This window comes from Alexandromys fortis, unplaced genomic scaffold, assembly GCF_014885135.2.
Source record: "Alexandromys fortis isolate MF-2015 unplaced genomic scaffold, M_Fortis_MF-2015_v1.1 scaffold_24, whole genome shotgun sequence".
In the NCBI taxonomy this organism is placed as follows: Eukaryota; Metazoa; Chordata; class Mammalia; order Rodentia; family Cricetidae; genus Alexandromys; species Alexandromys fortis.
The window spans coordinates 12,170,348-12,186,772 of NW_026067906.1; the positions used below are offsets into that span (position 1 = coordinate 12,170,348).

At 39.1% G+C, this 16,425-nt stretch overlaps 1 protein-coding gene across 1 annotated transcript in view; it reads right to left on the reverse strand.

Moving 5' to 3' along the window:
• Nucleotides 1–16,345, reverse strand: part of Glipr1l2 (GLIPR1 like 2) — a 23,494-nt gene extending 7,149 nt beyond the window's left edge. Inside the window, exons 1-4 of the mRNA XM_050135510.1 lie at nucleotides 16,204–16,345; nucleotides 8,418–8,623; nucleotides 4,398–4,649; nucleotides 2,381–2,484 (exon numbers count right to left, since the gene is read on the reverse strand). Of these exons, the coding sequence (XP_049991467.1) occupies nucleotides 2,381–2,484; nucleotides 4,398–4,649; nucleotides 8,418–8,623; nucleotides 16,204–16,345 (704 nt within the window). The remainder of the gene's footprint in view (nucleotides 1–2,380; nucleotides 2,485–4,397; nucleotides 4,650–8,417; nucleotides 8,624–16,203) is intronic.
• Between the last annotated feature and the right edge of the window lie 80 nt (nucleotides 16,346–16,425).

Here is a 16,425-nt window from a genome sequence, read left to right on the forward strand (position 1 = left end):
GTTTTTCGAGACAGGGTTTCTCTGTGGCTTTGGAGCCTGTCTTGGAACTAGCTCTGCAGACAAGGCTGGTCTCGAACTCACAGAGATCTGCCTGCCTCTGCCTCCCGAGTGCTGGGATTAAAGGCGTGCGCCACCATTGCCCGGCCACAATGCTGTTAAGTGACTAACGTCGGTGTCCAATAGCAGCCACCTAATTGGGCTGAGCCCTGATTGACAGGAAGGAGTCCAGGCCAGAAGTGTGCACTGAGTTCCTATGGCTGGCAAGGCCATGGAACTCAGGAGAGCCTACTGCTGTCACTTGCCTAAATCAGGGTCGTTTCTCAGCGCAGTCTAAAGAGTTATTCTTACACACACAGAAAAGTGCGGTTTTCACTCTCACCAAAGAAGCTTTTCTAGGCAGCAGAAAGAGACTATGATGCCTGTGCTTGGTGGTCAATATGACTCCATCCAGAATGAACTGCAAACCAGAAAGGGAGGCTACACCTGTGATATGCTTTTGCTCGGCTTAAAGTGGGGGAATCCACTTCTAGTTCGGACCTTTGCGGTAGGAAGATGCACACCTTTGATCTGGACCCTGGGATGGGAGATGCACTTATAATCTGGGCTACGCCTTCTGCTGGACATGGAAAAAGGAAGCTTTTGCTTTTTGCATGCTTGCCCTCTGCTTGCTAGCACGTTCATTCCTTGACTGGCATAAGAGCCTGCTTTTTGGGGAATTCTAGCATATGTTGAAAAGCGGCAGAGAGTTTCAGGCTTGTGGACTGAGCAACTACTGGATTCCTGGACTTCCATTCACAGCCAGCCATTGTTGGATTAGCTAGACTGCAGCCTATAAGATATTCCAACAAACCACCTATCTATCTATCTATCTATCTATCTATCTATCTATCTATCTATCTATCTGTCTGTCTGTCTGTCTGTCTGTCTGTCTGTCTATCTATCTATCTATCTATCTATCTATCTATTCATCCTGTAAGTTCTGTTGCTCTATAGAACCCTGATAAAGAGACCATTACAGAAAGTCATAACTGGTCAAAATGCAGAAACCAACTGACTATAGGGTACCTGCCCCCATTTAATACCTTTACAACGCAACCTCTAACTAAAGGCTCAGGGAACTTCAGAGAAAGGGAGCAGAACGACTGTAAGAGCCAGAGGCCAGGCCAGCTGCTGTGAGAGTCTCTTCTATAAACAAATAAATAGCACAGGAAGTGGAGGGAGGAAGGAGGTGGGGTTTGCAGTGAGAGTAAGGTAGTCAAGGTACACTGTATGAAATCACCAAAAAGTTAATAAAAATGTTCTTTAAAAATAGTATGATAGATTGCTAAAAAAAAAAAACCCACAAGATCCTGTAGCTCTGTATATGTAAGTTTTGGGACACTGAACACTATGGATTTTATTCATAATTTCCTCACCTGGAATAAGGTGAGCTTGAGCTAATCACTAGCATGTTTTAAAAGCAGAGTTTTCCTTGGTTGATTACAGTAGAGAAATCAAACATTTGAAGTATGAGGCTTGGCTTTTGCTTACCTGATAGGTGTGTGTGTGTGTGTGTGTGTGTGTGTGTGTGTGTGACATGTATCAAGGAATACAGAGCTTTTAGCTGATGAGAGACATGCTTGGCTGACATTAAGGAGGCAAATGGGAACCTTGAGTCCAACAAGCCTCAAGGAACTGAATTCTCGATGAATTCAGCTTGAAGGAGTTTGGAACAGATTGCCCCCATTGATAACGTAGGAGACACACTGATTTTTGTCTCGGAGGCCCTAAGCACTGCACCCAGCCGTTATGTGGCAGAACTCATGACCTAAGAGTCTCGATAGCAAGGGAATGCTGTTCATAAGCACTGTATCTGTGCTATTTAGTGTGCAGCGGTAGAAAGCCAGTCCATGTGCTAAGCCCCTACTCCAGATACCACCGTGTGTGTCTGCACTAAGGGGTTACCCTGATTGCACATGCTCTCTCTGTAGTCTACACTCTACGGAGCGCCTAGAGTAATAAAAATAAACCATTCTTTACAAAGTATAAATGAGATCATGGCAGACAATTGCTTATGAGCTTCCAATGACGTTGCCGCTCCCCAAATCAATTCCAGGATCTTTAACATGGCATCGTTTTTTCGGTTTTGTCTACTTACACCCACTCTTCACCTCAACCTCTAACCATAGTTACCCCCTCCTCAGATGTGCTAAGTTCACACAACTTCAGACAATTTTAAACATTAAATTTTGCTTATTTAGTTATTGCTGTGTGCGTGCACATACACATGCACACATAGATGGGGTGCCATGGGGTGCCTGTGGAGGTCAGAGGGTAATGCTGCCGAGTTCTTTTCAAACACACATCACAAGTAAGGACTACTGCTTTAAAAATCACTCACCCTGGTGCATAGTTGCATATGAAAAGTGCTGCAAAGTGGATATTTCCAATTCTTCGGCATGGAGTAACAGCACAACCAACTTTGTAGGAGTTGTCCCAAACAAGCTGAAACAAGCATGTCCAAGACAATGTAAAATTCATTTAGCAGTACTTACACGACACATACTCTATTCCATCCGCACAGAATTCTTAACCAAGAAATTCAAGCATGATCCAAAATTGCTTTTCGACCCAGGCAAAGCACTGTCATGGACTCGGGGAGCATTTCCCAAATGTCGTTACGTCAACATCCTCCTAGTTTCTTATGATGGAAACGGCTGAAGAACACTAATGCAGGACAATGCTCTAAGCCAGTGGAAATCACCACTGAAGAGGCAATTTGCCAATACCCGATTAAACTGGACAGTTTTACGTCTCTGGCAGTCAGGAAGAAAGATCAGAGAGAGAAGATGAAGAGTTTTGTAGAGGTGGAAGTTTCTAGCAACAGGGAGAAAAGAGAAATAATAGGGCTACAGGCAGGGAGGAAGAGGTGAGAGTAACAATGCACCAGCATCTGTCTTTCCTCTTATAGAGGAAGCTGCACCACAAAATGAAACAAAGTATGGGCTTCCATTAGGAAAGACCTAGAGGAGATCTGTTCCCTATTACAGAGAATCAGACCCTGAATTACAAGGGGGAAAGGACTGGAACAATGAGAGACATTCCAGAAATTCTCTGTGTAATCTCAAATATTAGTAAAATTTCAAGTAAGAAGAAAGTTCTTTTGACTCATTTTGGGGAAGGGGAACCATTTCTATCTCCTACTTAATTTTTAACCAACTTATGTTGTTGTAAAATTTTAATTATTGAAGATATATAGTGACATATTAAAGAAAAGAGACAAAAAAAATCTAAGTGAGGGGCTGGAGAGGTGGCTCAGAGGTTTAAGAGCATTGCCTGCTCTTCCACAGGTCCTGAGTTCAATTCCCAGCAACCACATGGTTGCTCACAACCATCTGTAATGAGGTCTGGTGCCCTCTTCTGGCCTGTAGTCATACACACAGACAGAATATTGTATACATAATAAATAAATAAATATTTAAAAAAATCTAAATGAGACCACTTGCCAAGTAACATGTGTGAGGCCCTGGGAGCTATTCCCATTACTGCAAAAATAACAAAATAATATAATAAAATATAAGAGTTGAAGCAAAGTCCAGCAGGTCCAGTATAAGGGACAAGAATGTCTTGGAGGCTTGAATTACAGAAGAGAAACAGTATAGTAACAGGATGGGGATTAAAATTATATTAAGGAGTCTAGTCTTGCTATGTATAATAAGGAGGAACTAATAAAAAAGAATGGATCAAAAATTCTTAGAAGAATTCATTTGTTAAAAAAAGAGTGGAGTTCAAAGCCATAATTTCAAAATTATGTTTTAAATGGAATATGATGTAAGCTGATTGAGATCATGTCATGTTTTAAACAAATTCATGTTCATTCAAAATCTTTTAATTTCTGACGTAAACTGAGAAGAAACTGAGCAGAGTCATGTTGTGAGAATATGTGGGTAAAAAGACAAGGTCTCTGTTCTTCATGTTTCGGTTACTGTGTAAAATAATAGAAATGGGTACATAAAATTAAAGGTGATTGAGACTTTTTAGAGAATAAGGAGGACATCTGGAGTTCTGGGCATGGGTGGTGGAAATAACACTAGAAGTCAGCCGATTAGCTACAGTCTACCTACTGATCTGTGGGCATTAAGACATCTTTTATGCTTGCTCATGGTCAACAATTTGTAAACTATCTTCTTTAAGAGTCTCCCCAGCATTTCTACCATGTGCTAGTTTCGGAACAACCCCCTTGATCTTCAGGTATGCAGACAACTTTTATTTCTTGTATTCTTCCCATAAGAGATGGAATGGCAGGCGTTTAAGACAAAGGAGTAATTTTATCATTTGAGTTTATAAATTTAAAGCAGAAAACTAGGCAAAGGAATTAAGAAATCTACTAATTTAATGACCATATACAAATCAGATACCTGAATATAATGGGAACAGTTTTCATCCTCAAGGCAAGTGTCGTTTTGAAAATTATAACTTTTCTTTTCTTCTTGCCAACTTCTGATGGCGATGCTTGCGGTAAATTCATTTTCAGGGCCAACCCACATGTTTTCACCGATACCATTAAACACGGGATGGGACTCGTAGGCTTTGTCTAAATGAGTATTACGCTGATACAGACATTTCTTCCCCCATGCCCTAGCCGTACGTGATAAAGCTACATCCCAAGTCTGAAAATAAACACATACAAAAACCAGAGAAAACAAGATAGTTAAAAATCATGTTGTTTTAATGCTCTAATATCTTTTCTTGTTTTCTCTCTTGGAAAAATTCTTTACTATTTACGTGTTTTCTGCTTTTTGTTTTCTGAGCAATATTTGTAGAAAAATCTTCTTTTCATGCCATTAAAAATGAAAGGACTACTTCCTAAGACAAAGGCCCATTAATAATACATCTATAACTGAAATATTCAAGTGAGAGATTAAACTATTCATTCTAATACTATCTTCTATAGTCTTTTCAGGATTATATACACTTACAGTTTGATCACAATACACATTTTCAATATTCTGGTTTTTGTGCCTAGTAAATTAAAATATCCATCTAATAGCTATTTGGTGAGCATTCACTATATATAGAACATTCTTTTCAGATATAAAGTGAGAGGTCAGTGTACATTTGGTCCTCAAGATGCTGCATTTCCAGTGCTGAGGAGGCAGAGCCAGGAGCTGCTAGGACTTCCTGGCTTCCATTCAAGTTGAAAAATATACGACACTAGATTCAGGGAGAAATCTCATCTTTAAGGAGTGGAGAGGGGGACACCTAATGGCCTCTGCTGGCCTCTGGGCATGCACTTGCAGGCTCACACAGAAGCATCACATATGTACATGTGCACACACACACGCACACACACACACATACAAACACATATACACAAGTATCACATACAAACACACACACACTCAAGTTTGTGTCAAGCTCTTTCGACATTTTAATTTATTCATCCAACATCTTGTCGATAAATACATCCAATTGCAATCTACCTATAGCATACCTGAAACTCCTTTCCTACAAACTTTCTGACAACTTTCTCTATTCATTAAGTTTTCATCTTAAAATTTCCTTTCTCATCTGGAGCAGCCAGTCATTTTACTTTAGAACACAATTACGACTTATCTCTCAAGCACAACAGAGTGAGACTATGAACTGAGAGCTATCTCTCCAGCGCCGCGTATTCTACACGCCCTTCTCACTGTCCTCAATCTGTCGTTTCACTGGTAACTCTTACTTTACAGACAGCTCGAGTTGACAATCATCAGTGCACATCTAAAACTCAACCTGCAAAAGTTTTAAGGTAAAATGTTACTAAAAAAAAGGTTTTGGAAATTAGTTTTTAGAAACATTTAAAAACTTGGACATCCTTTCAAGTTATTTTCCTATTAGTCACTCGCTGGCTGCTAGAAAAAGAATAAACTTTGAGCTTAATGAGAGAAGCTGTCTCAAAAGAATTCAACTGATAGCATCCAAGGAAGACGCTGTGTGATCGCCTCTGGCCTCCATATACTCACAAGCAAATATGCACACGCGTATACCTGCACACATATGTACAAACACACATATACCGCCAATGCGAAGGCTTTACAGAGTGAGAAATGAAGGTTACCTGGGAAGCAGAAATCTGGAACTCATTATTCACACCCTGACTGAGAGAATTATTAAGGGATGTATTTTGATTACAGCGAAATTTAGAAATGATTTGAGTAAAACAGGAAGTCATAAAATTAGTATACACAATTACACGCATTAATCTACATTAGCAACGAACAATCTGAACAGAAAACCTGGGCACATAATCCGTCATGATAACATTAAAAAATAATAACAACCTTAACCAAACTGAACTTTTTTTAAAAATATTTATTTATTTATTATGTATATAATAGTCTGTCTGTGTGTTATGTCTGCAGGCCAGAAGAGGGCACCAGACCTCACTACAGATGGTTGTGAGCCACCATGTGGGTTGCTGGGAATTGAACTCAGAACCTTTGGAAGAGCAGGCAATGCTCTTAACCACTGAGCCATCTCTCCAGCCCCAGCTCTTTTTTTTTTTAAGCATAGAATGTTGCTAAAGCAAATCAAAGAAGACAGTAATGAAAAGTCTGGTTTCTATGGCCAGGGACTTGGAGACATAACACTGAGATGCCTTCACCACACCAAACATTCTGTAAAGTAGTGTGGCCCCCACCAAAAGCAATGCCAACAGAGTCTTAAGGGGCACTGGAGAGAATTAAAGAAAAAGTTCTGAAAGAAAATAAACTCAGAAGAGGGCTTGGCAGACTGTGGGATGGGATAAAGAGCTCCGCAATAAATTTCTGCACACACACAGGAAAGTGGTTTATACACAGGCTGTCAAGACCATTTGATGGGTAAAACACAGTACTTTAACCTAAGTCTTGGGAAAGTTGGATATCCACGCAAAAAGAACGGAATTAGGCCCTTATAACATTTCAAAAATTAATCACAAACAGAACAAAGACCTAAATGTAAGTCCTGAAATTATGCTTTGTTGTTGTTGTTTTGAAAATGTGGAGGAAAACTTAATAAGTTGGATTTGGTAATGCTTTTTCTAAGACAGTACCAAAAGCATATGCATCAAGGAAGCAGACCTTATCACAGTTTCAATACTCTGCACAGATGTTTACTTTTATTTTTACATGTATGTTTCACCTGCATGCACATACGGGTGCGCCCAAAGAAGCCCCTTGGAACTTGGGTTCCAGTAGTCTGCAGAAATCAAACCCAAGTCCTCTGCAAGAGCAGCAAGTGCTCTTAACTACCGGGCTATCTCTCCAGCCCCGCATTTAACATTTTTACTACCACCAGATAGGCAACCCGTGGGAAGTATAGGAATGTTAAGCACACAAGATTGTCTATCCAATGGGAGAACAGACAGCCTGTGTTCAAGGGGTGAGAGCGGGCAATGCCAAAGGAACCACTGTGCCAATCTACCTTTTAGAAAGGCTCTATGTACTTCTAGTCTTTACAACAAACACTTTTCCTGAGGGGCGTTTTCCTACCCAGAAGTTCGAGAGACCCATTTAGACTGGCGGTGGGCAGTGAGAAAAGTCCTTTTCTTTTATCACGATGTGTCTTTAGATAATAACCAGTTAATGACCCTTTGGGCATTTGAGGAATCATATCTCCTCTCAAGGCTAGGTATGTCTCGGGTACTATCCCTCTGACTAGTAAGTAGGACCCCTGAAGTTCTCTGGATTTAGAGGCTGCTGATTACAGAGTCCTCCGGCCCCCATGCCTTCTGATCCTGGAAGTATCCAGCCTAACAAAGGGACCAAGACAAGCCCTTGGGAGCAAAAAATCAAATCAGTGATAAAAACAAACAAACAAAACCCCTGAAAACCTAGAAGGAAAGAAAAGGAAGAAAAAAAACAAAACCTAATAAACAATTTTTTTTTTTTTTTTTTTTTTTTTTTTTTTTTTTTTTTTTTTTGTTTTTTTTTGGTTTGTTTTNCCTGTCTCTGCCTGCCGAGTGCTGGGATTAAAGGCGTGCGCCACCACCGCCCGGCACAAGTTTTGTTTTTTTAAAGGCAAAATTAATGGGAAAACATTTACAATGGGCAAAAGATCCAATCTTTTAATAAATTTTAAATAAAATAGGATGTGTCCTACCCCGAGCGTCTCAGTTTCTACTAGTTCAGATCCAAGGAGTCTCTCTATGTTTTGTTACTTGGTTGATCGTTGATAAGGTTGCATTGATTCTTAATGTTTTTAGAGAAAAAAAAAACCCAGTTGCATTAAAATAGCATTTTTAAATTGGTGTCCCTTAAAATTTGCACCTCCAAGGGGTACCCCTACTTCTTCCTCATTTGGTCCTATGTAAAACCAAGGAACTGATCATGTTATCAGAGCGACAGTTTCCCCACGCTTTAGAGAAGGGGCCTGGGTGGTGGGAGGTTTGGGAAACAGCCTTCTGGTCTCACCATGAAGCGCAGGTTTGACCCTGCGGGGAAGACGGAGCCTCGGATATTATTGTGGAGATTCACGTACTCATTGATAAAGTCCACATCCTCTTCATGAGGCAGGAAGTTGGCGTTCAAACCAGAGCCCATCAGTAGGAGCCACAACTCACACAGCCACAGCTTCAGCACACCCCCCATTGTCAGGGGACGTGAGGGAACACTCCCCACTAAAGACAAGGAGAGACGCAGCTTCAAGCTCACCCACCAAAGACCAGCCAGTGCACATGCGCCAGGCCGCCCCGGTGACCTGCCAATCTACGGGTTGGCAGAGGGCTCTTAAGTGGGAAGAGAAGGAGGAGGGGGAAGTGGGCGGGGATAAAAAAAATTCATGATCACTGTCTGCTTTTTGACCCAAGTCAGACTTGAGTTAAACGAGTACGTTTTTCACAATGCTTATTGAGCATTATCTAGAGTTCATTTTGGACACTGAACGGCGTGTCGTCGTTTCCTGGTAAGACATTAGTCTCTACCCCAAGTGTTGAGTGATTGACAAGTCCAAGATACCTTATAATTGTGTAAAGGGAAATAGTCATTCTTCACGTGTTAGGGACGAGCATCCAGCTCATTTTTTTTTTTTTTTTATCTATTGAGTTGTGATTGTTTTTATTGTTGTCTCTGTTAGGGACAGAAAATTCTCTTTAAGTCTTATCCAAACATAACTATAAAGAATTGTTAAAGGGCTGGAGAGATGGCTCAGAGGTTAAGAGCATTGCCTGCACTTCCAAAGGTCCTGAGTTCCATTCCCAGCAACCACATGATGGCTCACAACTATCTATAATGGGGGTCTGGCGCCCTCTTCTGGCCTTCAGGCATACACACAGACAGACTATTGTATACATAATAAATAAATAAATAGAATTGTTAAAAATTATCTTTGATTCAAGTGATGAAAGGCAGTATACCTACACAGGATGATTTTGGTCGTACCTTTATTCTTTCGGTGTATGTACCGAGGCAGCTTATTAAACGAATGAGAAGGACCAGTAGACAACACATAGTCCTTCCTCTCAAATATGAATGAGGCGATTTTCTTTTTGGAAGGTGTTTTGACCCTTGCATGCACCCCGTTTGTCAGCAATATTCTCTAATGTAATAAAAATGGTTGGTGGTCAAATCCAATGATCAATTATAAAGAAAAGTCCCCATTTCCTCGGCAGCTCTGCCATTACTGGCATCTCGCTTATCTTGATAAATGTTTTTTTTTTTCAGTACTTCCCATATGTTAGAGCCCATGATGCTATAAAAGCTGAACAAAGTAGGAACAAGTCTACCCAGTGCTATGAATGATTTATCAAACAGTAAATTACAATGCAGTTTGTGAGTATTATTTTAAATTTATCTCATCAAATTTGTCTATCGCTATTTTAAATAGTTGGAAAATATGAATTCAGTCAGATAATAACTTTATGAAATGCTTTTCATTTCCATACAGATGGAAAGTCACCGTGTATGTGTGTGTGTGGGGGGGTAGTCAAGTAATTTGCCTGAAGCAATCTTGCCACTGAATATTGACGGTAATTTTTGGCTTTATTTAGATATTTCTTTAATAAAAGATAGGCTCTTTAAGAGGGAATTTGTAGGTGGAGAAGTACAGATGTGTCTAATGTGATCTCTGTCCTTGCAAAACATGAAGGCTTCTCCAGCATCCTTCACTGGAGCTAAGCATGATCGTATATTTTTATAATGCCAGAACTCGGGATTCTAATACAAAGAAATTATGACTTTTAGACTAGGTCACACAGGAAGTTAAGACCAGCTTTGGCTACATAAGACTGTATTCCAAAGCAACAAAGTGAAAAACCCTCCCCACATTCATTAACAATCTTCGATGTACTACCAAAACCAAACCAAACCAAACCAAACCAAACCAAACCAAACACACTAGTGTATATGTTTGTTACAACTGATGAGCCCATGGTGGCACATCATTGTCCAGATTTCATAGTTTATATTAAGGTTCATTTTGGATACAGTGCATTCTCTGGATTTGAGCAAATGTATAATGATTCATTGCTACATTTACACACTATTAAAGCAAATAATATTAGTGTTACACAGAGGAGTTTCTGTGCTCAGAAATTCCTCCAAGGCATCCATCTCTCTCTCCCTCCAGCATCTCGGCAGCACACTTTTTACAGTTTGTGTTTTCAAGAATGTTGTTCAGTTGACGCCATGCAATGCGTAAGCTGGTCACATGATGCCTTTCTCGCAGTGTTACACTGAATTTTCCTTCATGTTTTTAAGGGTCTGATAGCTTATTTCTTTTTGACATTCCATTTTCTCAGTGTAACAACTTATTCCATTATCCACTGAAGGAACGACATGTTGGTTGCTTCCAAGTTTGGGCAGTTCTAAACAAAGCTGCTACAAACATGTGTCTGAAGATGTCTGTACGGAAATGACTTTCAACTTCTGCAGGCAAAGCAAAGAAATGCTTATCGGTCTTCTGGCAGAAGTGTGTTCACAATTGTTTATTATTATATGATTATAATTGCTATTATTTATTGTTGCTGTTTATGTGGCTGTGTGTTCGAGCACGTGTGCCATGGCGCAGGCACTCGTGGATAAGTCAGATGACGACTTTGGGGTGTCATTTCTTCCTTTCCGCTATTCTTGCTTTCAGGTTGCCATGCCGTGCAACAGGTAACTTGACCTGAGGAGCGACCTCACAGGCCTCGGGAATTGGTGGACAGCTTTCCGGTGTGTTTGTACCCTTTGCCTTCCTGCCAGGGTTGAATGAGAATGTCTGCTTCTCCACGTGATTTGTTCCCACTTGGTGTTGTCAAATTCTGGAGTTTTTAATACATGTGTGGAGTTGTTCCATTTAGTCTTCCTTTCCCTGACGATTTAGGATATAGAGTGTCTTTGAATATGCTTTCTTCCTCTCTTGTTATTGAGGCTAAGGTCTTTGGCTCATTTTTTTTTTCTAACAAGTTTAGCATTAATTCTTGAGTTTGAAAGGTTATTTGCGTATTTTGGATAACAGTCACTATCAAGTATGATTTTGAGAATACTTTGTCTTTTTCTTGCTTGTCAGCAACTTAGGAGTTTTTTTTTTTTAATTTCAATGATGTATAGCTTATCTCAGTTCTTTTTGTTATGAATCCTGCCTTTGGTGTTGTGTGCAAAAATTCAATGCCTAATAGATTGAGTTTGAAAGTATTTTTTTTTGTCTTCTACAAAAGATGTAGACCACAGTTAAAATAATACTCTGTTTTGTTTGTTTGTTTGTTTGTTTTACAAGACAAGATCTCCCTGTGTAGCCCTGGCTGTCCCGGAACTCACTCTAGAGACCAGGCTTCAAGCTCAGAGATCCAGCAGCCTCTGTGTATGTACAATGGCACTCTTCAATGTTAAGTTTTACTAGTGAGTTTATCTGAACCTGTTTCTTTCTGTTCAGGTAATTAATTATTTCTTTAATTTATTTAATAAGCATATGCCTTTTCAGATTATCAGTTTTTTTTTTGTAGGAGTTTAACTTGACAATTAAAATTTTATAAAAATTGGAAAATTTAATTTTTTGTATGTTCATTTAAGGAGAACAAACAAAGAATAAAGATAAAAATACACAAATGTATGATTTTGTTCTCTGAATAGTGGAAGTATACTTCAACTTTGTTGACTTTTTTCTCAGTCTGTTCCACTTTCTTTTCAGTGCATGTGTGCTCACATGTGTGTGGATGTACATTTGTGGTGCATGTGCATGTTTGTTGGCCCTAGATTGGCTAAGATGTCTTCCTGTGTTGTTCCCCATCTTCTATTTTGAGGTAGGGCCTCTCAGTTAAACTCCTAGCTTGCTGACTGGAGTCTATCTAGTTAGCCAGCATGCTCTGAAAACCTTAGTCTCTACATCCCACATGGTGGGAATAGGTGGACTTCCATACCGACCCCGGCACCCATGTCATGGGTGCTGAGGATCTGAACTTTGGTCTTCACATGTGCATATACCTACTCACAGACACAATACATGTGCATTATCAGCAAACAACCCCAATAAAAACACAACCTTAACTTCATTCCCCTGTGTCCCAATTTCTATAATACCTACTATCTATATATTCATGTATTTTATATGCTATATAGATGTATATATATATCCTTTTTTAATTGAAAAGTAGATGTTAAATTTAAATTTTAGACAAGAATGTAGAAAATGCAACGGGGAATTAAACAGATCTTGAGTTCTAATTACTCAGAAAATAGTCTTTATTGTAGTATTTAGAAATTTCTTCTGACTAGAAATAACAATTAAAGTAGTCTATAAAGAATAAAACCTAGCGTGAGAAGATGACCGGCTCTGTGCTGAGTTGCTCTCTCAGTCATGTGAACTGTCAATAAAACACAACAATTAAGAGTTCAATTTAATTTCAAAAAGCAAAAATAACTGAAATATTTATGCTCAACGTATAATTTATGGAGTTTTAATAAAAGGGAGAAAAGTTACACAAGATGAAAACATTGATTGGTTTTTCTAGCTTTTAAAATAAGGTAATCAAAACTCTTGAACTTCACAATCAAAACTCTCAAATTTGACTGGACTTAAAACCTTGACGGCATTGCCTAAAATAGTGTCATGCCAATACATATTTTTAGAATGCCTCCTGGGTTCGAGGCATAAATATCTAAAACAGGAAAAAAAAAACACAGAAAGTTAACTTTGTTTTGGCATTCTACTATGCCCAGTTTAAGCTTCTGAGGAAAATTCAGTTCTTTAAGTGCAATTTTTAAATATGATTTTAATTGCTGTACTGCCCCAAACTCTTTCTTCCCACATGTAAACTTTCTCCTTAGTTTTGAATTTTAACAGGACCGTGTATGTGTTAGAAATCCACTCTTTTAGTTTGCTCACTTCCTCATTCACTGATTTTTTTAAAATTCACTTCCTACCATGTTCCATGATTTTAAGCTTTGGCCAGCATGGTTATCAGAGAAGAGAAATCGGTGGAGGGAGAGCTCCCATTCATTTCTGAATGGAATGGATAGAAGGAACAAAAGAGGTCAGTTCAGAATGCCTCGGACTATGAAAATATGTATTGGGTCAGTAAAGTATAATGAGGGGCTTCTAATGACAGCTAAAATTTGTTGATGCCTTCCTTTGCTTTGTGTTCAAATCACTTTGTATGATTTGTCATATCTAATCCCCTGAATCACTCCTCAAGTTGTCTTGCTCCAACAATTACATATTTAAACGATGCCAATATTCCTGTCTTTAAAAAAAAGAAGCCAACTAAGCTACACATTTATTAATAAAGACCGACCAGCAGAAAAGGAAAAGAAAACACATTAGACATCATAGGTCTTAGATGGAACATAGCTACAGGCAAAGCACTTAAAAACTGGAGTATCAAATAGTCATTGTAGCTGTTGGAATGAATTGGCCCCCATAAGCTTAAAGTGGCACTATTAGGAGGTGTGGTCTTGTTGGAGGAAGTATGTCACTATGGAGGTGGGCTTTGAGAGCTCATATATGTTCAAGCCCTGCCCAGTGAGACAGTTATCTTCCTGCTGCCTTCTGACCAAGACCTATCCAGAACCATGTCTGCCTGCTTCCTCCCATGATGATAACGGACTAAACCTCTGAAATTGTAACCTGTGACCTCAATTAAATGTTTCCTTTATAAGACTTGCTGTGGTCTTGGAGATTCTTCACAGCAATAGAAACCCTAACTAAAAGAGAGAATAAAACAGAAAATAAGTGATTGTCATTAAAGAAATTCATTCAGTAGCTAACACATACATAATATGAACATGGTGGTTTTATAGAGATTGTCTCACAACTAATTTTAAAACATTGAATAAGCCACATTGTATACAGTGCAACCAAAATTTCAAAAGAAGGCCCCCAACTTCCAGTTTCCTTTGTATACAGAGGAAGATGGAAAACTGTGTGGCAGTTATAGCCCTTAAATTCAATGCAAGAATTATAAAGAAAATATTCATAAGTATCTAGTCATTTATTAAGGAACCTTCACAACCAAATTGGGCTTGTCACAGAGAGGAAGTGATTCATTGTTGAATCACTGGCTTATCACAACCCATAGCATCTTAGAAATTTTACAGTGTGGTTGTTTTGTAGTAGAAATTCTTTGAAACATTTTCAACATTAATGTACCAATGAAAGCATAGAATTCTTTTTAAAGATGCAGGAATAAAACACCTTTAAGTTAAGCATCCATTCAAGTTAAAAACTTAGCAGAAAGAGTATTTCTTTCAATCCACAGCAGGTCAAATGAAAAACAGCCTAAAGCACAAACATATAATGTTGAAATACTGTTTTATTTAAAGTCAGGAAGAAGAGAAGGTGTCCACCATCACAGTGTAAGTTCAGTACTGTAGGGAGATGGACTGTTTATTGCTTTCAGCGAAATGAATAATGGATATAAAGATTGGAGGAATGACCAAATGTTAAGCTGATTTCTACAAGTAACAGAATTGTCGCGAATCTAAAAGATATTAGAAGTGGATAAATTTGGTGACTAACTCAGAGGAGTGGTAGACTGAGATGTAAACATATTCAAGATCAAAAAAAAATAGGAAATGTAAGCTAAAATATTTATAATAGCGACACATGTATTTCAGGGAGGAATCTAATTTGATCAGCAAAGCCACTACTGTGAACATCTCAAAACTCACCCAAATCACTGTTTTCAACCAAAGTACTCCATGTGGTAATATTTCTCTCCAAATTTATCATTTTTTAAAGATTTTTATTTTTAATTATGTGTTTACGTTTATGTCTGAATGTGGGTCTGTGCAGGTAACCTCAGAGGCCTGAAGATGTGTTGGATACCCTGGAACTGGAGGTCCAGACAATGGTGAGCTGCCTGGGTACGGGGAACTGATCTTGGATCCTCTGAAAGAGCAGTGCACACTCTTAACCAGTGAGCTATCTCTACAGCCCTCAACTTATAACTTCTTACTGATTTTTTTCTTCTTACTGATTTTTAAGAGAACACGAAAGTCCATTTTCTCTCTAAATCCAATGTACTTATCAGAGTTGATTATATGGGATGAATAGTCTTCTCTAAAATGAATTTACAAAACCAAAGGGACAAGAACACTCAAATAATTTCTCAATAATTTGGAAAAAATGAAAATGGAGAAACATCTCCCAGTCGGGCATCAAATCTTAGCGTGCTCTCTGGCCACACACTTCAAGGTTCGGTACTATATCCCCTTTGTCAGAAGAGCTATTGGATCTCTGGATGGAGTAGTTTGTGACAGACAAAGGCTTTGATCAGGCACAACCATGATCATAATCACACACAACAAAACAATGCTAATGAAAGTAAGAAATTTACTGAAGCAGCAGACTGGAGGAATGTGGATATCATGGCAGGAGACCCACAGAGGGATGAGCTGATACAATACAATAAACTGTATTCACCCTGGGTCTACTTGTTGATTCCAGGCTCAAGATTAAGGCTAAAAACATCTTGATTTTTGTTGTTGTTAGCCAGAGGCTGATGGTTGGCTGGAGAGAAGTCAGTAGAGCTTTGAATAGCATTCCAGTGTTAGGCAGACAACCTTAGAGGACTGAAGGATGAGATCCAGGTGAAAAGACAAGGGGAAAGATATCTACAAGATGCCCATATTATAGCCAGGTGACTTTAGTTGTGAAGGGTAAAGGAAAAGAGAAAGTTAAGTGGCTAGGCTCAAGTGCTCCGGAGAGCAAAGTTTTAGCAATTCTGAATTGCTGGGTATTTTCACATTAAGAACCCTCCACAGAAAGAGTAACAGGGAGTACATGTTCCCAGAGACCTGCGGAAGTTGGTGAAGCAGAAGTCAATTAAGCCTTGTATAGATCCTAGCCCAGATTTAATTAAGTTCTCTATGATTGAGTAACACATGACATGACATGAATCTATCTTCTCGGCATTGTGAACCATTTTTGGCTTGCATAAGAACGGTCTTTTCAAAACTCAGGAAGAATGGAGGAAGGAGCCAAGGGACCCCCTTGCGCCTTACC